A 22,134-nucleotide genomic window follows, 5' to 3' on the forward strand; every position below is an offset into this window, starting at 1 on the left:
GGAGAAAAACCAGGGACATTCCAGGAAAACAGGAATTTGGGGAGAGCAGATGGTTGAAAGGTCAAACTGGGGTTTAAAAATGCGCAACATTTTGAGAATGTAAGGCATTGTAGAACTATGAATACATTCATTTGAGTGGGAATTTCCTGGAAATTTGGAATTTCAGGAAAACCGGGAATTTTTAAAAATGTTGATACACAATTGTCCTAGACAACATGAATGGGTTGGTGTTAGAATTTGTTGGAATCGGTTGAAAAATGTTGACGTAGTTTGAATTGAGAATTGGTATTTCGGGAATATTGGGAATTTGTATGAAAAGAAAAATAGGAACATTTTTAAGAGGAATGTTTTAAAGGTGGAATGGTCAAAAATGGTTAAAAAATGTGGACTGTGAAAACTTGTCAGCAAGAGGTGAAAATAAGGCTGTGGAAAATGGGAGTCATTGGAACTCCTGGAATTTTTGGGAATTTGTATGAAAAGAAAAATAGGAACATTTTTAAAGGGGAACATCACAATTTCAAAAGGGTTAAAAACAATAAAAATCAGTTCCCAGTGGCTTGTTGTATTTTTTGAATTTTTTTTCAAAATTTTACCGGTCCCGGAATATCCCTAAATAAACCTTTTAAAGTGCCTTATTTTCGCTATCTTCGGAACCACTATGACGTCATACAGGGCTGCCAATACAAACAACATGGCAAGATATAGCGACATTAGCTCGGATTCAGACTCGGATTTCAGCGGCTTAAGTGATTCAACAGATCACGCATGTATTGAAACAGATGTTCGGAGTATGGAGGCAGATAGCGGAAACGAAATTGAAGAAGAAATTGAAGCTATTGAGCGAATAGCTATTGACGCTATTCGGCCATAGCGTGGGTGTACCTAATGAAGTGGCCCATAACATGGCTGCCTTATTAGCATCGCCGGTAAAATGTGCGGACCAAACGATCAGGACTTTCGCATCTTGTGACACTGGAGCAACTTAAATCCGTCGATTGGTAAGTGTTTGTTTCGCATTAAATGTGGGTATCTAGTTTCAAATGTACATACAGCTAGCGTAAATAGCATGTTAGCATCGATTAGCATAGCATGTTAGCATCGATTAGCTGGCAGTCAAGCCGTGACCAAATATGTCTGATTAGCACATAAGTCAACAACATCAACAAAACTCACCTTTGTGATTTTGTTGACTTAATCGTTGCAAATGCATCTGCAGGTTATCCATACATCTCTGTGCCATGTCTGTCTTAGCATCGCCGGTCAAATGTGGAGACACTCTGGCACATTCAATGGGGGTCTGGCGGCAGATTTCTTGAATCCCTCCCTGTTAGTGTTGTTACACCCTCCGACAGCACACCGACGAGGCATGATGTCTCCAAAGTTCCCAAAAATAGTCAAAAAAACGGAAAATAACAGAGCATAATGAATATGGCGGGTGTGTTACCTCGGTGATGTCACGTTCTGATGTCATCGCTAAAAGACCGATGACCAGAAAGGCGTTTAATTTGCCAAAATTCACCCATTTAGAGTTCGGAAATCGGTTAAAAAAATACATGGTCTTTTTTCTGCAACATCAAGAATTTGTATGAAAAGAAAAATAGGAACATTTTTAAGAGGAATGTTTTAAAAGTGGAATGGTCGAAAACGGTTAAAAAATGTGGACTGCGAAAACTTTCCAGCAAGAGGTGAAAATAAGGCTGTGGAAAATGGGACTCATGGGAACTCCTGGAATTTTTTGGTATTTGTATGAAAAGAATAATGGGAACATTTTTAAGATGAATGTTTTAAAGGTGGAATGGTCAAAAACGGTTAAAAAATGTGGACTGTGAAATCTTTCCAGGAAGAGGTGAAAATAAGGCTGTGGAAAATCGGACTCATGGGAACTCTTGGATTCTTTTTGAATTTGGAAAATTGTAAAAGTCCAAGGTGAGATGAGTGTGTGGAACAGTCTGTATCAGATAAGAAATGTGGGATATGCAGGCGATTGTATAGTGTGAATATTAAAATGTTGACGTAGTAACAGTTTGAATTGAGAATGGGTATTTCGGAATTCCTAGAATTTCGGGAAAATCGGGAATTTGTGCAAAAAAAAGGAACATTTATTGTCCCAACTAAGAGGAATGTTTTCAAGGTGGAATAGTCAAAAACGATTGAAAAATGTTAACTGTGAAAATATTCCAAGAGGTGAAATAAGGCTGTGGAAAATGGGACTTATGGGAATTCCTGGAATCTTTTCCGACTTTAGAAAGTAGTAGTTTGATTGTCCAAGGTGAGATGAGTGTGTGGATGTTGGAACGGATCCAATTGGATGAGAAATATGGGATACGCACTAGATTGTTTATTGCCCATTCTTTGTCAATAGGGAGAAAAACCCGAGAAATTCCAGGAAAACGGGAATATGGGGAAAATTTAAAATGTTTTGCGTTCGGAATATGGGAAGAGGAATAGGTTAAAAGGTCGGAATCGGCTTTAAAAATGCAACATTTTGAGAATTTAAGGCATTGTAGAACAACGAATACATCCATTCATTTGAGTGGGAATTTCCTGGAAATTAGTCGATTTCAGGAAACCCGGGAATTTTTGAAAATGTTGATACACATTTGTCCCAGATGACATGAATGGGTTGGTGATAGAATTTTTGGAATCGGTTGAAAAATGTTGACGTAGTGATAGTTTGAATTGAGAATGGGTATTTCGTGAAAATTGGGAATTTGTATGAAAAGAAAAATAGGAATATTTTTAAGAGGAATATTTTAAACGTGGAATGGTAGAAAACGGTTAAAAAAATTGGACTGTGAAAGCTTTTCAGGAAGAGGTGAAAATAAGGCTGTGGAAAATGGGTCTTATGGGAATCCCTGGAATTGTTTCCACTTTAGAAAGTAGTAGTTTGATTGTCCAAGGAGAGGTGAGTGTGTGGATATCAGAACGGTCCAAATCGGATGAGAAATGTGGGAATTGTGCAAGTTGGAAAAGTGGCTCATTCATTTTCTATGGGAAAAATATCCAGAAAAAGCGGGAATTCTGGGTAATCCGATTTTATTTGTTATTATTTTGGGGGAGCTCATGTTTTGATGCTTGGGCATTCACACAATTATTCAGCGCACGTAGGGACGGGTATCGAATTTGTTACTTTTATAGGCACCGGCCGAATTCTGTCGGTACCAGGTATCGATCCACGTGAAATCTAACGCTGCCGTATCACGATACATTTGTGGCACCGGACGAAAACAATCAGTCAAGCAGCTCTGAGAGCGGACTCGGCCAAACTCCCTCAAAGAAAGTGTGCTTGGGGAAAAAAAACACTCACTCTTCCAAAATGTGCTAGCTTGATACTAATTTACATTGGATTTGCCATAGACGGGCTACTATTAGCATTAGAGATTTTACATGGCAATTTCAACGCCTCCAAACAGATGAGTGTTAAACTCAAACAGCTTGTGTGTAGATAGATAGATAGATAGATAGTACTTTATTGATTCCTTCAGGAGAGTTCCCTCAGGAAAATTAAAGGATGCTCATGACTTACAGTATAAACACTTTGTAGGGTGCAACATAGCACATCCTGGAAAAAGCTATGTCTTAGTTAGACAAGATACCATACATAGCCTGTACAGCTCATTTTTAAATGTTACAATAAAAAATCCAATTTAATTGCCAAACAGTATTTATGAACACACCAAATTAGCGAAAAATTGGTACCGTATTGGTTGAAATGGGAACTGTGCCCACCCCTGAGAGTACGCAGCGTGATTTATCAAGACTAAAAATTAACTGCGAGCGCTATTTGCGTCTTATTTTAGTGTGAAAAGAACGTGCAGACCTACTGCAGCTCCGTTCTACGACAGAAACTACTATATTACACGTATGGTCAAATCAGCAAAACCCTTTTATAATTCTATAGCTCCGGGATAACTTAAGGAGTTGATTTTAGCGCTAAGAAAAAAATAAACCATAAAAATAAAACTTAACTGCGAGCGCTATTTGCATCTTCTTTGTATGTGACAAGAACGTGCAGACCTACTGCAGCTCTGTTCTACGACATAAATTAGAATATTACACATATGGTCAAATCAGCAATATCCTTTTATAATTCTATAAAAAGCTGGATGACTTAAGAAGTTGATTTTAGTGCAAGAAAAAAAAAAAAAAAGGTGTCTTTTGTAGATGAACGGTAGGACTGCTTCCGAATTGCCCATAAAAAGTGGTACATATATTTGTGTGCTGCATGTTTGGAAACGTAACAAAACGGCGCAGGTCGACGCACGTCAACACGAATGAATAAAAACACAAAACAATACATGAATGTCTCCATGGTGACACGCGCAAAGTCCTCATTTGAATAAGGCGGTCTGCACCAACTATCAATTGCACTCTTAGTAAATCACATGCCTATAAATAGCACACACTATTTTATAGTTGACACTGTTAGGCGTCTGCTGCTTGGAGCTTAGTAGATCAGGCCCGAAGTCTTTCACTTTAGCACGTGAAAGAGGTGCACGCATGCACACACACACACACACATGCATGCACACGCACTCACACACACACACACACACACACACTGGTTATCATTCGGAATGGGGATCAAGTTTTTGAGCAGGACTTGTGGGGACCACCCTTTCTACAGGTTGTGGAGGCATTAAAAAAATGTGGTAAAATGGCCACTGCCCAACTAACTCATACAAGTCTTTAAATCTCTGGATTGATGAAGTAATGTGCTGTTCATACTTACTGGGGACCCTGGGTAAAAATAGTTAATATGGTTCATGGGGACCAAATTTTATTAATTTTGCATAATTCACACACATTTGTACGTGACTACTGAGGACCATTTAAAAAAATAAAATGTTCAAATCAGATGTTCAACATGTTTACTTTTTAGTAAACATATTTAATGGGCCAAAGTTTAAAAATCACTTAGGCATCTTCAGAATGGATCTAACTATCATTTAAAAAGATTTGTTTTTTTGTCCCCATACCGGCAGAAGTCCCCTAAAGGTGACTGTGTAAACAGAGCGATGTCCCCATTAAGTCAGCATTGCCAGAACACACACACACTCACACACACACATACTAGTTATCATTTGGAATGGGGACTAAATTTTTGATCGTGACTTGTGGGGACCACCCTTTTCTAAAGGGTTGTGGAGGCATAACATTTTTTGGGGGTAAAATTAGCTCCTACATGTCTTTAAATCTCTGGATTGATGAAGTAATGTGCTGTTCATACTTACTGGGGACCCTGGGGAAAAAGAGTTAATATGGTTCATGGGGACCACGTTTAAATAATTTTTCATAATTCAAACACATTTGTACGTGACTACTGAGGACCATTTTAAAAAGAATAAATAAAAAATTAAATAAAAGATATTAAACATGTTTACTTCTCAGTAAACATGTTTTATGGGCCAAAGCTTAAAAATAACTTAAGTATCTTCAGAATGGCTTTGACTATCATTTAAAAAGTTTTCCCTTTAAGGGACCTTGTTTTTTTTGGTCCCCATATCGTCAGAGGTTCCCTAAAGGTGACTGTGTAAACAGAGCGATGTCCCCATTAAGTCAGCATTGCCAGAACACACACACACTCACACACACACATACTAGTTATCATTTGGAATGGGGACTAAATTTTTGATCGTGACTTGTGGGGACCACCCTTTTCTAAAGGGTTGTGGAGGCATAACATTTTTTGGGGGTAAAATTAGCTCCTACATGTCTTTAAATCTCTGGATTGATGAAGTAATGTGCTGTTCATACTTACTGGGGACCCTGGGGAAAAAGAGTTAATATGGTTCATGGGGACCACGTTTAAATAATTTTTCATAATTCAAACACATTTGTACGTGACTACTGAGGACCATTTTAAAAAGAATAAATAAAAAATTAAATAAAATATATTAAACATGTTTACTTCTCAGTAAACATGTTTTATGGGCCAAAGCTTAAAAATAACTTAAGTATCTTCAGAATGGCTTTGACTATCATTTAAAAAGTTTTCCCTTTAAGGGACCTTGTTTTTTTTGGTCCCCATATCGTCAGAGGTTCCCTAAAGGTGACTGTGTAAACAGAGCGATGTCCCCATTAAGTCAGTATTGCCAGAACACACACACACTCACACACACGCATACTAGTTATCATTTGGAATGGGGACTAAATTTTCGATCGTGACTTGTGGGGACAACCCTTTTCTAAAGGGTTGTGGAGGCATAACATTTTTGGGGGGTAAAATTAGCTCCTAGACGTCTTTGAATCTCTGGATTGATGAAGTAATGTGCTGTTCGTACTTACTGGGGACCCTGGGGAAAAAGAGTTAATATGGTTCATGGGGACCACGTTTAAATAATTTTTCATAATTCAAACACATTTGTACGTGACTACTGAGGACCATTTAAAAAATAAATAAATAAAAAATCAAATTAGATATTAAACATGTTTACTTCTCAGTAAACATGTTTTATGGGCCAAAGCTTAAAAATAACTTAGGCATCTTCAAAATGGATCTGACTATCATTTAAAAGGTTTTCCCTTTAGGGCACTTTTTTTTTTTTTTTGGTCCCCATACCGTCAGAGGTTCCCTAAAGGTGACTGTGTAAACAGAGCGATGTCCCCATTAAGTCAGCATTGCCAGAACACACACACACATACTGGTTATCATTTGGAATGGGGACTAGATTTTTGATCGTGACTTGTGGGGACCACCCTTTTCTAAAGGGTTGTGGAGGCCTAACATTTTTGGGGGGTAAAATTAGCTCCTACACGTCTTTAAATCTCTGGATTGATGAAGTAATGTGCTGTTCGTACTTACTGGGGACCCTGGGGAAAAAGAGTTAATATGGTTCATGGGGACCACGTTTAAATAATTTTTCATAATTCAAACACATTTGTACGTGACTACTGAGGACCATTTAAAAAAAAAAAAAAAATTAAATAAAAGATATTAAACATGTTTACTTCTCAGTAAACATGTTTTATGGGCCAAAGCTTAAAAAAAACAAGTATCTTCAGAATGGCTTTGACTATCATTTAAAAAGTTTTCCCTTTAAGGGACCTGGTTTTTTTTGGTCCCCATATCGTCAGAGGTTCCCTAAAGGTGACTGTGTAAACCGAGTGATGTCCCCATTAAGTCAGCATTGCCAGAACACACACACTCACACACACGCATACTGGTTATCATTTGGAATGGGGACCAAATTTTTGATCGTGACTTGTGGGGACCACCCTTTCTAAAGGGTTGTGGAGGCATAACATTTTTTGGGGGTAAAATTAGCTCCTACACGTCTTTAAATCTCTGGATTGATGAAGTAATGTGCTGTTCATACTTACTGGGGACCCTGGGGAAAAAAGAGTTAATATGGTTCATGGGGACCACATTTAACTAAATTTTCATAATTCAAACACATTTGTACGTGACTACTGAGGACCATTTAAAAAAAAAAATTAAATAAAAAAAATAAAATTAGATATTAAACATGTTTACTTCTCAGTAAACATGTTTTATGGGCCAAAGCTTAAAAATAACTTAGGCATCTTCAGAATGGATCTGACTATCGTTTAAAAAGTTTTCCCTTTAGGGGACCTGGTTTTTTTTTTGGGTCCCCATACCGTCAGAGGTTCCCTAAAGGTGACTGTGTAAACAGAGCAATGTCCCCATTAAGTCAGCATTGCCAGAACACACACACACACACACACACACACACACACACACGCATGCTGATGCTACATCCTCTCCTTTCTTTCTGTGTGGGACTCGTTCACTTCCGGCTTCTTGCATGCGATATCGACTTATTACTGTGGAACCTCTCTTGTTTCAAGTCAACCTTTTAACATTTTTAAGTGTAAAAACAAATGAGCCACTGCTGAAAAATGTACAAACCATTAAGCCCATGCGGTGTGAAGAATGACGTAATATGATAGGCTCCATGTACGGTATAGCTCTTACTTTCTTAAGAATACTCTTTCTTTCCGGACCATAGAGCGCACCAGTGTCTAGGCCGCACCCACTTTCATTTAAAAAGATTAAAAAGATTTTTACATGTATTAGCCACGCCTGACTGTAAGCTGCAGATATATAGCCTTAAAAAAAAGCATGTTTCGAGTAAAACTATCAAAGATACATTATTTTAAGCATTATTAGCTATTTTGCATGTTTGGTTTAGGAAATATGTTTGAATAACTGTCATATTGAGTATAACAGTTATACTGTCATTTTGAGTAATAAAAACTACTTTTTGTCTTTATAAACCTTATGAAAGTAACGCGGCAGTAAAACGGCTGACCAAATAAAACAGAAGTCATCGTCATGCTCTCCAATCAGCCAAACATACTCAATAATTGGTAATTTTACTGTGGAATTTGTGAAACTGAAACCATACAAAAAAATGCCATTGTTAGATAATACTAACACAGACACTTCTAAACGTGTTAGCATATTAGCTAATGCTAACAACGCCAGTTTGATTGCATTATGACAGCACGTACAAATATGAAAACACTCCAATAGACATCACACACTTTAGTAGGTGAGAATTGTTATAGTTATATTGTAAAACTTACAAATATCCATAAACACACATACAAACATTACATGTGGGACGCTTTAGTAAGTAGGAATTGTTTTAGTTATATTGTAAAATGTAAAAATATGCATGAAAACACTCCTACAGACATCACATGTGGGACGCTTTAGTAAGTAGGAATCGTTTTAGTTATATTGTAAAACGTACACATATGCATGAAAACACTCCTACAGACATCACACGTGGGACGCTTTAGTAAGTTTAAATTGTTATAGTTATATTGCCAAACTTACAAATATGCATGAAAAAACTCCGATAGACATCACATGAGGGACGCTTTAGTAAGTAGGAATCATTTTAGTTGTAAAACTTACAACTATGCATGAAAACATTCCTACAGACATCACACTTAAGTAGGAATCGTTTTAGTTAGATTGTAAAACTTTCAAGTATGCATGAAAACACTCCTTCACACTTAAGTAGGAATCGTTTTAGTTATATTGTAAAACTTACAAATATGCATGAAAATATTCCTACAGACGTCACACTTGTGAAGTGAAGTGAATTATATTTATATAGCGCTTTTCTCAAGTGACTCAAAGCGCTTTACATAGTGACACCCAATATCTAAGTTACATTTAAACCAGTGTGGGTGGCACTGGGAGCAGGTGGGTAAAGTGTCTTGCCCAAGGACACAACGACAGTAACTAGGATGGCACAAGCGGGAATCGAACCTGCAACCCTCAAGTTGCTGGCACGGCCACTCTACCAACCGAGCTATGCCACTTAAGTAGGAATTGTTTTAGTTAATTGTAAAACTTACAAGTATGCATGAAAACACTCCTACACACATCACACTTAAGTAGGGATCGTTTTAGTTGTAAAACTTACAAATATGCGTGAAAACATTCCTACAGACATCACACTTAAGTAGGAATCGTTTTAGTTGGATTGTGAAACTTACAAGTATGCATGAAAACACTCCTACACACATCACACTTAAGTAGGAATCGTTTTAGTTATATTGTAAAACTTACAAATACGCATGAAAACACTCCTACAGACATCACACGTGGGCCGCTTTAGTATGTAAGAATCGTTTTAGTTATATTGTATCATTTTAGTTATATTGTATCGTTTTAGTTATATTGTAGAACGTAAAAATATGCATAAAAACGCTCCAACAGACATCGCACGTGGGACGCCTTAGTATGTAAGAATCGTTTGTTATATTTTATTGTTTTAGTTGTATTGTAAAACGGAAAAAAAATACATGAAAACGCTCCTACAGACCTCACACATGGGACGCTTTAGTATGTAAGAATCGTTTTACTCATATTGTATCATTTTAGTTATATTGTATAGTTTTAGTTGTATTATAAAACGTAAAAATATACATGAAAACGCTCCAACAGACATCACGTGGGACGCTTTAGTAAGTAGGAATTGTTTTAGTTATGTTGTAAACTTACAAATATGCATGAAACACTCCTACAGACATCACACATGGGACGCTTTAGTATGTAAGAATCGTTTTAGTTATATTGTAAAACGTACAAATATGCCTAAAAAAACACTCCTACCTACATCACACGTGGGACGCTGAAGTAGGAATTGTTATAGTTATATTGTAAGACGTAAAATCATGCATGAAAACACTCCGACAGACATCACACGTTGGACGCTTTAGTAAGTAAGAATTGTTTTAGTTATATTGTCAAACTTAAAAATATGCATGAAAAGACTCCTACAGACATCACACTTAAGAAGGAATTGTTTTAGTTATATTGCAAAACTTACAAATATGCTTGAAAACACTCTTACAGACATCACACGGACGCTTTAGTAAGTAAGAATTGCTTTAGTTATATTGTAAAACTTACAAATATGCATGAAAACACTCCTACAGACATCACACTTAAATAGGAATCGTTTTAGTTGGATTGTAAGACTTACAAGTATGCATGAAAACACTCTTACAGACATCACATGTGGGACGCTTTAGTAAGTAGGAATTGTTTTAGTTATATTGTAAAATGTAAAAATATGCATGAAAACACTCCTACAGACATCACATCTGGGACGTTTTAGTAAGTAGGAATCGTTTGCTATTTTGTAAAACGTACACATATGCATGAAAACACTCCTACAGACATCACACTTAAGTAGTAATCGTTTTAGTTAAATTGTAAAACTTACAAGTATGCATGAAAACACTCCTACACACATCACACTTAAGTAGGAATCGTTTTAGTTATATTGTAAAACTTACAAATATGCATGAAAACACTCCTACATACATCACACTTAAGTAGTAATCGTTTTAGTTAGATTGTAAAACTTACAAGTATGCATGAAAACACTCCTACACACATCACACTTAAGTAGGAATCGTTTTAGTTAGATTGTAAAACTTACAAGTATGCATGAAAACACTCCTACACACATCACACTTAAGTAGGAATCGTTTTAGTTATATTGTAAAACTTACAAATATGCATGAAAACACTCCTACATACATCACACTTAAGTAGTAATCGTTTTAGTTAGATTGTAAAACTTACAAGTATGCATGAAAACACTCCTACACACATCACACTTAAGTAGGAATCGTTTTAGTTAGATTGTAAAACTTACAAGTATGCATGAAAACACTCCTACACACATCACACTTAAGTAGGAATCGTTTTAGTTATATTGTAAAACTTACAAATATGCATGAAAACACTCCTACATACATCACACTTAATTAGGAATCGTTTTAGTTAGATTGTAAAACTTACAAGTATGCATGAAAATATTCCTACACACATCACACTTAAGTAGGAATCGTTTTAGTTATATTGTAAAACTTACAAGTATGCATGAAAACACTCCTACACACATCACACTTAAGTAGGAATCGTTTTAGTTATATTGCAAAACTTACAAATATGCATGAAAAAACTCCTACAGACATCACAAGTGGCACGCTTTAGTATGTAAGAATCGTCTTAGTTATATTGTATCATTTTAGGTATATTGTATCTTTTTAGGTATACTGTAAAACGTAAAAATATGCATGAAAACGCTCCAACTGACATCACATGTGGGACGCTTTAATAAGTAGGAATTGTTTTAGTTATGTTGTAAACTTACAAATATGGATGAAACACTCCTACAAACATCACACATGGGACGCTTTAGTATGTAAGAATCGTTTTTTATATTGTAAAACGTACAAATATTCATGAAAACACTCCTACCTACATCACACGTGGGACGCTTAAGGAGGAATTGTTTTAGTTATATTGTAAAACGTAAAATCATGCATGAAAACACTCCGACAGACATCACACGTTGGACGCTTTAATAAGTAAGAATGGTTTTAGTTATATTGTAAAACTTAAAAGTATGCATAAAAACACTCCTACAGACATCACACTTAAGAAGGAATTGTTTTAGTTATATTGTAAAACGTTCAAATATACATGAAAACACTCTTACAGACATCACACGTAGGACGCTTTAGTATGTAAGAATCGTTTTAGTTATATTGTAAAACTTACAAATATGCATGAAAACACTCCTACAGACATCACACGTGGGACGCTTAAGTAGGAATTGTTTTAGTTGTAAAACGTAAAATTATGCATGAAAACACTCCAACAGACATCACACGTGGGACGCTTTAATAACTAAGAATCGTTTTGGTTATATTTTAAAAACGTAAAAATATGCATGAAAACATTCCGATAGACATCACACGTGGGACGTTTTAGTAAGTTGGAATCGTTTTAGTTATATTGTAAAACTTAAAAATATACATGAAAACACTCCTACAGACATCACACTTAAGAAGGAATTGTTTTAGTTATATTGCAAAACTTACAAATATGCTTGAAAACACTCCTACAGACATCACACGAATGCTTTAGTAAGTAAGAATTGCTTTAGTTATATTGTAAAACTTACAACTATGCATGAAAACATTCCTACAGACATCACACTTAAGTAGTAATCGTTTTAGTTAGATTGTAAAAATTACAAGTATGCATGAAAACACTCCTACACACATCACACTTAAGTAGGGATCGTTTTAGTTGTAAAACTTACAAATATGCATGAAAACATTCCTACAGACATCACACTTAAGTAGGAATCGTTTTAGTTAGATTGTAAAACTTACAAGTATGCATGAAAACACTCCTACACACATCACACTTAAGTAGGGATCGTTTTAGTTGTAAAACTTACAAATATGCATGAAAATATTCCTACAGACATCACACTTAAGTAGGAATCGTTTTAGTTAGATTGTAAAACTTACAGGTATGCATGAAAACACTCCTACACACATCACACTTAAGTAGGAATCGTTTTAGTTATATTGTAAAACTTACAAATATGCATGAAAAAACTCCTACGGACATCACACGTGGGACGCTTTAGTATGTAAGAATCGTCTTAGTTATATTGTATCATTTTAGTTATATTGTATCGTTTTAGGTATACTGTAAAACGTAAAAATATGCATGAAAACGCTCCAACTGACATCACATGTGGGACGCTTTAATAAGTAGGAATTGTTTTAGTTATGTTGTAAACTTACAAATATGCATGAAACACTCCTACAAACATCACACATCGGACGCATTAGTATGTAAGAATCGTTTGTTATATTGTAAAACGTACAAATATTCATGAAAACACTCCTACCTACATCACACGTGGGACGCTTAAGGAGGAATTGTTTTAGTTGTATTGTAAAACGTAAAATCATGCATGAAAACACTCCGACAGACATCACACGTGGGCCGCTTTAGTATGTAAGAATCGTTTTAGTTATATTGTATCATTTTAGTTATATTGTATCGTTTTAGTTATATTGTAGAACGGAAAAATATGCATAAAAACGCTCCAACAGACATCGCACGTGGGACGCCTTAGTATGTAAGAATCGTTTGTTATATTGTATCGTTTTAGTTGTATTGTAAAACGGAAAAAAAATACATGAAAACGCTCCTACAGACCTCACACATGGGACGCTTTAGTATGTAAGAATCGTTTTACTTATATTGTATCATTTTAGTTATATTGTATCGTTTTAGTTGTATTGTAAAACGTAAAAATATACATGAAAACGCTCCAACAGACATCACATGTGGGACGCTTTAGTAAGTAGGAATTGTTTTAGTTATGTTGTAAACTTACAAATATGCATGAAACACTCCTACAGACATCACACATGGGACGCTTTAGTATGTAAGAATCGTTTTAGTTATATTGTAAAACGTACAAATATGCCTAAAAAAACACTCCTACCTACATCACACGTGGGACGCTTAAGTAGGAATTGTTATAGTTATATTGTAAGACGTAAAATCATGCATGAAGCACTCCGACAGACATCACACGTTGGACGCTTTAGTAAGTAAGAATTGTTTTAGTTATATAGTCAAACTTAAAAAAATGCATGAAAACACTCCTACAGACTTACGAAGGAATTGTTTTAGTTATATTGCAAAACTTACAAATAGGCTTGAAAACACTCCTACATACATCACACGGACGCTTTAGTAAGTAAGAATTGCTTTAGTTATATTGTAAAACGTACAAATATGCATGAAAACACCCCTACAGACATCACACTTAAGTAGGAATCGTTTTAGTTGGATTGTAAAACTTATAAGTATGCATGAAAACACTCCTACAGACATCACATGTGGGACGCTTTAGTAAGTAGGAATTGTTTGTTATATTGTAAAATGTAAAAATATGCATGAAAACACTCCTACAGACATCACACGGGGGACGCTTTAGTAAGTAGGAATCGTTTTAGTTATATTGTAAAACTTACAACTATGCATGAAAACATTCCTACAGACATCACACTTAAGTAGGAATCGTTTTAGTTAGATTGTAAAACTTACAAGTATGCATGAAAACACTCCTACACACATCACACTTAAGTAGGGATCGTTTTAGTTGTAAAACCTACAAATATGCATGAAAACATTCCTACAGACATCACACTTAAGTAGGAATCGTTCTAGTTAGATTGTAAAACTTACAAGTATGCATGAAAACACTCCTACACACATCACACTTAAGTAGGAATCGTTTTAGTTAGATTGTCAAACTTACAAATATGCATGAAAACACTCCTACAGACATCACACGTGGGACGCTTAAGTAGGAATTGTTTTAGTTGTAAAATTATGCATGAAAACACTACGACAGACATCACACCTGGGACGCTTTAATAACTAAGAATCGTTTTGGTTATATTTTAAAAACTTAAAAATATGCATGAAAACATTCCGATAGACATCACACATGGGACGTTTTAGTAAGTAAGAATTGTTTTAGTTACATTGTAAAACTTAAAAATATGCATGAAAACACTCCTACAGACATCACACTTAAGGAGGAATTGTTTTAGTTATATTGTAAAACTTCAAATATGCTTGAAAACTTTCCTACAGACATCACACGGACGCTTTAGTAAGTAAGAATTGCTTTAGTTGTATTGTAAAACTTACAAGTATGCGTGAAAACACTCCTACAGACATCACACGTGGGACGCTTTAGTATGTAAGAATCGTTTTAGTTATATTGTAAAACTTACAAATATGCATGAAAACACTCCTACAGACATCACACGAATGCTTTAGTAAGTAAGAATTGCTTTAGTTATATTGTAAAACTTACAACTATGCATGAAAACATTCCTACAGACATCACACTTAAGTAGTAATCGTTTTAGTTAGATTGTAAAAATTACAAGTATGCATGAAAACACTCCTACACACATCACACTTAAGTAGGGATCGTTTTAGTTGTAAAACTTACAAATATGCATGAAAACATTCCTACAGACATCACACTTAAGTAGGAATCGTTTTAGTTAGATTGTAAAACTTACAAGTATGCATGAAAACACTCCTACACACATCACACTTAAGTAGGGATCGTTTTAGTTGTAAAACTTACAAATATGCATGAAAATATTCCTACAGACATCACACTTAAGTAGGAATCGTTTTAGTTAGATTGTAAAACTTACAGGTATGCATGAAAACACTCCTACACACATCACACTTAAGTAGGAATCGTTTTAGTTATATTGTAAAACTTACAAATATGCATGAAAAAACTCCTACGGACATCACACGTGGGACGCTTTAGTATGTAAGAATCGTCTTAGTTATATTGTATCATTTTAGTTATATTGTATCGTTTTAGGTATACTGTAAAACGTAAAAATATGCATGAAAACGCTCCAACTGACATCACATGTGGGACGCTTTAATAAGTAGGAATTGTTTTAGTTATGTTGTAAACTTACAAATATGCATGAAACACTCCTACAAACATCACACATCGGACGCATTAGTATGTAAGAATCGTTTGTTATATTGTAAAACGTACAAATATTCATGAAAACACTCCTACCTACATCACACGTGGGACGCTTAAGGAGGAATTGTTTTAGTTGTATTGTAAAACGTAAAATCATGCATGAAAACACTCCGACAGACATCACACGTGGGCCGCTTTAGTATGTAAGAATCGTTTTAGTTATATTGTATCATTTTAGTTATATTGTATCGTTTTAGTTATATTGTAGAACGGAAAAATATGCATAAAAACGCTCCAACAGACATCGCACGTGGGACGCCTTAGTATGTAAGAATCGTTTGTTATATTGTATCGTTTTAGTTGTATTGTAAAACGGAAAAAAAATACATGAAAACGCTCCTACAGACCTCACACATGGGACGCTTTAGTATGTAAGAATCGTTTTACTTATATTGTATCATTTTAGTTATATTGTATCGTTTTAGTTGTATTGTAAAACGTAAAAATATACATGAAAACGCTCCAACAGACATCACATGTGGGACGCTTTAGTAAGTAGGAATTGTTTTAGTTATGTTGTAAACTTACAAATATGCATGAAACACTCCTACAGACATCACACATGGGACGCTTTAGTATGTAAGAATCGTTTTAGTTATATTGTAAAACGTACAAATATGCCTAAAAAAACACTCCTACCTACATCACACGTGGGACGCTTAAGTAGGAATTGTTATAGTTATATTGTAAGACGTAAAATCATGCATGAAGCACTCCGACAGACATCACACGTTGGACGCTTTAGTAAGTAAGAATTGTTTTAGTTATATAGTCAAACTTAAAAAAATGCATGAAAACACTCCTACAGACTTACGAAGGAATTGTTTTAGTTATATTGCAAAACTTACAAATAGGCTTGAAAACACTCCTACATACATCACACGGACGCTTTAGTAAGTAAGAATTGCTTTAGTTATATTGTAAAACGTACAAATATGCATGAAAACACCCCTACAGACATCACACTTAAGTAGGAATCGTTTTAGTTGGATTGTAAAACTTACAAGTATGCATGAAAACACTCCTACAGACATCACATGTGGGACGCTTTAGTAAGTAGGAATTGTTTGTTATATTGTAAAATGTAAAAATATGCATGAAAACACTCCTACAGACATCACACGGGGGACGCTTTAGTAAGTAGGAATCGTTTTAGTTATATTGTAAAACTTACAACTATGCATGAAAACATTCCTACAGACATCACACTTAAGTAGGAATCGTTTTAGTTAGATTGTAAAACTTACAAGTATGCATGAAAACACTCCTACACACATCACACTTAAGTAGGGATCGTTTTAGTTGTAAAACCTACAAATATGCATGAAAACATTCCTACAGACATCACACTTAAGTAGGAATCGTTCTAGTTAGATTATAAAACTTACAAGTATGCATGAAAACACTCCTACACACATCACACTTAAGTAGGAATCGTTTTAGTTAGATTGTCAAACTTACAAATATGCATGAAAACACTCCTACAGACATCACACGTGGGACGCTTAAGTAGGAATTGTTTTAGTTGTAAAATTATGCATGAAAACACTACGACAGACATCACACCTGGGACGCTTTAATAACTAAGAATCGTTTTGGTTATATTTTAAAAACTTAAAAATATGCATGAAAACATTCCGATAGACATCACACATGGGACGTTTTAGTAAGTAAGAATTGTTTTAGTTACATTGTAAAACTTAAAAATATGCATGAAAACACTCCTACAGACATCACACTTAAGGAGGAATTGTTTTAGTTATATTGTAAAACTTCAAATATGCTTGAAAACTTTCCTACAGACATCACACGGACGCTTTAGTAAGTAAGAATTGCTTTAGTTATATTGTAAAACTTACAAGTATGCGTGAAAACACTCCTACAGACATCACACGTGGGACGCTTTAGTATGTAAGAATCGTTTTAGTTATATTGTAAAACTTACAAATATGCATGAAAACACTCCTACAGACATCACACGTGGGACGCTTAAGTAGGAATTGTTTTAGTTGTAAAATGTAAAATTATGCATGAAAACACTCCGACAGACATCACATGTGGGACGCTTTAATAACTAAGAATCGTTTTGGTTATATTTTAAAAACGCCAGTTTGATTACATTATGACAGCACGTACAAATATGAAAACACTCCGATAGACATCACACGCTTTAGTAGGTGAGAATTGTTATAGTTATATTGTAAAACTTACAAATATGCATAAACACACATACAGACATCACACGTGGGATGCTTTAGTAAGTAGGAATCGTTTTAGTTATATTGTAAAACTTACAAGTATGCTTGAAAACACTCCTACAGACATCACACGGATGCTCTAGTAAGTAAGAATTGCTTTAGTTATATTGTAAAACTTACAAATATGCATGAAAACACTCCTACAGACATCACACGTGGGACGCTTTAGTATGTAAGAATCGTTTTAGTTATATTGTAAAACGTACAAACTTTGCTTGGAGTGACGAATGAAGAATCCGTACCAGTAGAAACGCCATTGACAAGTCGACAAAATGGGACTTACGGTTGCGTATCAAGGAACCAAACAGGAGGTACATTTTCAACCCGAAGCACAGTGAGCGAACTCGGCCAAAAGATGGCGCCACAGCACAAACAATAACACACCTTGTCTGTGTCTATACGAAAACACCTTTGTTGAATACAAAACATTGCATCCGCTGGCGGCGAAAAAAAATACATAATATAGCCACGCCATTTTATACACCGCAGGGTTCAAAGCATAGGGGGAAAAAAGTAGTGCCTTTATAGTCCGGAAGATACGGTAAGTGTTGGCTTTAAGAGGTTCCACCGTATATTAGCTAAGTGAGATATTTGGTTTCTGCCTGAAAACTGCAGTGATGGTGCACACATTTACAGTCATGTGAAAAATGTTTATTATCGTCAACCAGCCCTTCTACTCCTGAACCGCAACACACACACTGACAAACACGCCACTAGGTGGCGCTAAGGGGGAATTGACATGGAAAAACCTCGCACAAGTGAAATGGGCTCTGCAAAACATGCGCTGTAACCCGGGCGTGTTTTCCCGCATTTCCACCAAACTTGGCACACGCCTTCGAAGGACCGACCGGCACATGTGTGCAAAATATGAGCAGGATTGGTCCAGAAACATCCATCAAAAACTATGCAACTTAAAGGGCGACTGCCTTTTTTTTTTTCTCATTTAGTTATGTGACCTCATAGTATTACATTTGTATTTAGAATGTAAAGCCATCTATTTCTTTAGTTCTTTTTATGTTTAATTTATATTGATTTATTCCTATTTTTTTTTAATATTCTTTAAATTTTAATTGTTTTCATTCATTTATTTTCATATATTTGTTAAAAATTTCTACATATTTTGAATAATTTCAAAACCTGTATGCAACTTAAAGGGCAAATGCACTTTTATTTCCTTTTTTTTTCCATTCACAATCTTTATGTAAGACAAGAACACACGTTTTTTTTTATGCATTCTTAGTCATAAATAAACATCAGCAAAAGTCAGCTAACAATTGAAATTGGTGTCGTTTTAAAAACATCGAAATACCTCCCGTCATGGTTGGTATATATGTAGTATCTAGTAACATTCATAATAACATGTAATATTTACTTATTTTGATCATTTTAAGTGTATTATTTCACAACGTTCATTTCCCCTTCAACAACAGCAAGACTTCTAACCCTGGCAGACTTGATGCGAGACATCAAAGACTACTTTGGGACAAATTTCTATTTTTGAGCCTGAATATAAGGAGGATGAGCTTCAAGTTTTAGAAGCTGTGTGCTAAACAGATGTAGCTTTAGTCAAACACTAAGCATCATGTAGCAGTATTCCTAAGCACTAAACAAGATATGCAAACATAATAAAATAATCACATACTGTACAATGTCTGATGTCACTGGGATAAAGAATGGTGGGATGTTTATATCTTCCCCTTTACAGCAACAATTCATCATCATCCTCACAAAGGGTTAAAAAATGTTTTTTCATGTCTTTCTGGCCATCTCTGGGTCCAAGTTGGATGTCAAAAGTTGACCAAATTGTGGGTTTATGGCCACAACCTTCTACTATCCAGTTGAGAAGCATTATTTATCATCTAGAAATAACTTTCACCAACTCAGAGGCCATGCAGCAGCTCAATATGTCAATATAGCACTCTGTGATCACGACACCGCTAGAAGTAGTTCCTTGGCTTTAGCGCTTATAATAACAATATGGCTAACACTTGGTTCATATTCGGGTCAACTCAAGTAAATGGAGTATTGTTGGCGATTTGGATGTTTTTGAGAGGACTTTATTGTGTACGCCTATTAGCTGCACTGTTAGCCACCTCTTACTTGCCATATTTTACGACTTAGAATGCACAAAAAAAGAAAAACATATGTGTTCTTGTCTTACGATATAATTGTGAATGACTCCACAGTGGTCCATAAGTCATTGAGCACGAGCCTGACGACAACACTGTATCACACGTATGACAGCAAAGGGGTAGAAGGTGCCACAAATTTCATTTTTCGAGAAAAAAAAAGTATTTTTCACATGACCGTAAGTTGTCTCTCCTCCTTCCCTCACCTTGTGACCTCACATCACACAATGTCATCCTTTTGTCCTCCCCTTCCTCCCCGTCAGAGGAGTCAGACTACCACACTGACTATGACGAGGAGGCGGCGGAGAGCGCTCTGTCTGACCTGGAGCTTTACGGCCTCTACGGGGAGCACACTGAAGGGGAGGAGACGGCCGACACGGTGCGGGTATCTGCTCGTATGGGCGGCTCATTTTTACTCTTCTTCTACACGATGGTATTGTCTCTAATCCACTAGTCATGTCTTTTTACTATTATTCGACACACTAGTATTATGTCTTATTGACTAGTCATGTCTTTTTACTCTTATTCTACACACTAGTATTATGTCCTATTGACTAGTCATGTCTTTTTACTCTTATTCGACACACTAGTATTATGTCTTATTGACTAGTCATGTCTTTTTACTCTTATTCTACACACTAGTATTATGTCTTATTGACTAGTCATGTCTTTTTACTCTTATTCTACTTACTAGTATTGTTTCTAATCCACTAGTCATGTCTTGTTACTCTTATTCTACATGCTAGTATTGTCTTTTTGACTAGTCATGTCTTTTTACTTTTATTCTACTCACTAGTATTGTCTCTAATCAACTAGTCATGTCTTTTTACTCTTATTCTACACACTAGTATTATGTCTTATTGACTAGTCATGTCTTTTTACTCTATTTCTACGCACTAGTATTGTCTTTTACTGACTAGTCATGTCTTTTTACCGTTAGTCTACACACTAGTATTATGTCTTATTGACTAGTCATGTCTGTTTACTCTTATTCTACTCACTAGTAGTGTCTCTAATCCACTAGTCATGTCTTTTTACTCTTATTTTACACACTAGTATTATGTCTTATTGACTAGTCATGTCTTTTTACTCTTATTCTACACACTAGTATTATGTCTCTTTGACTAGTCATGTCTTTTTACTCTTATTCTACTCACTAGTATTGTCTCTAATCCACTAGTCATGTCTTTTTACTCTTATTCTACACACTAGTATTGCCTTTTATTGACTAGTCATGTCATTTTACTCTTATTCTACTCACCAGTATTATGTCTTATTGACTAGTCATGTCTTTTTACTCTTATTCTCCACACTAGTATTATGTCTTATTGACTAGTCATGTCTTTTTACTCTTATTCTACTCACTAGTAGTGTCTCTAATCCACTAGTCGTGTCTTTCTACTCACCAGTATTATGTCTTATTGACTAGTCATGTCTTTTTACTGTTATTCTACACACTAGTATTGGCATTTATTGACTAGTCATGTCTTTTTACTCTTATTCTACGCACCAGTATTATGTCTTATTGACTAGTCATGTCTTTTTACTCTTATTCTCCACACTAGTATTGGTTTTTATTGACAAGTCATGTATTTTTACTCTTATTCTACACACTAGTATTATGTCTTATTGACTAGCCATGTCTTTTTACTCCTATTCTACACACCAGTATTGTCTTTTATTGACTAGTCATGTCTTTTTACTGTTATTCTACACACTAGTATTGTTTTTTTATCGACTAGTCATGTATTTTTGCTCTTATTCTACACACTAGTATTGTCTTTTATTGACTAGTCATGACTTTTTACTCTTATTCTACACTCTAGT

At 35.3% G+C, this 22,134-nt stretch overlaps 1 protein-coding gene across 5 annotated transcripts in view; it reads left to right on the forward strand.

Annotated features, from left to right (window-relative positions):
* The window catches only part of pnpla7a (patatin-like phospholipase domain containing 7a), a 123,701-nt gene that overhangs the window by 93,316 nt on the left and 8,251 nt on the right, over window positions 1-22,134 (forward strand). For 2 of the 5 annotated variants that reach the window (XM_061907940.1, XM_061907941.1), the window contains exon 35: window positions 20,571-20,686. The exons of 2 other annotated variants lie outside the window; for them this stretch is intronic. In XM_061907940.1, the coding sequence (XP_061763924.1) occupies window positions 20,571-20,686 (116 nt within the window). Of the gene's footprint in view, window positions 1-20,570; window positions 20,703-22,134 lie in introns of all 5 variants that reach the window. One more of the 5 variants, XM_061907943.1, reaches the window with a different exon arrangement.

Source organism: Nerophis ophidion, linkage group LG08 (genome assembly GCF_033978795.1).
Source record: "Nerophis ophidion isolate RoL-2023_Sa linkage group LG08, RoL_Noph_v1.0, whole genome shotgun sequence".
Taxonomy (NCBI): Eukaryota; Metazoa; Chordata; class Actinopteri; order Syngnathiformes; family Syngnathidae; genus Nerophis; species Nerophis ophidion.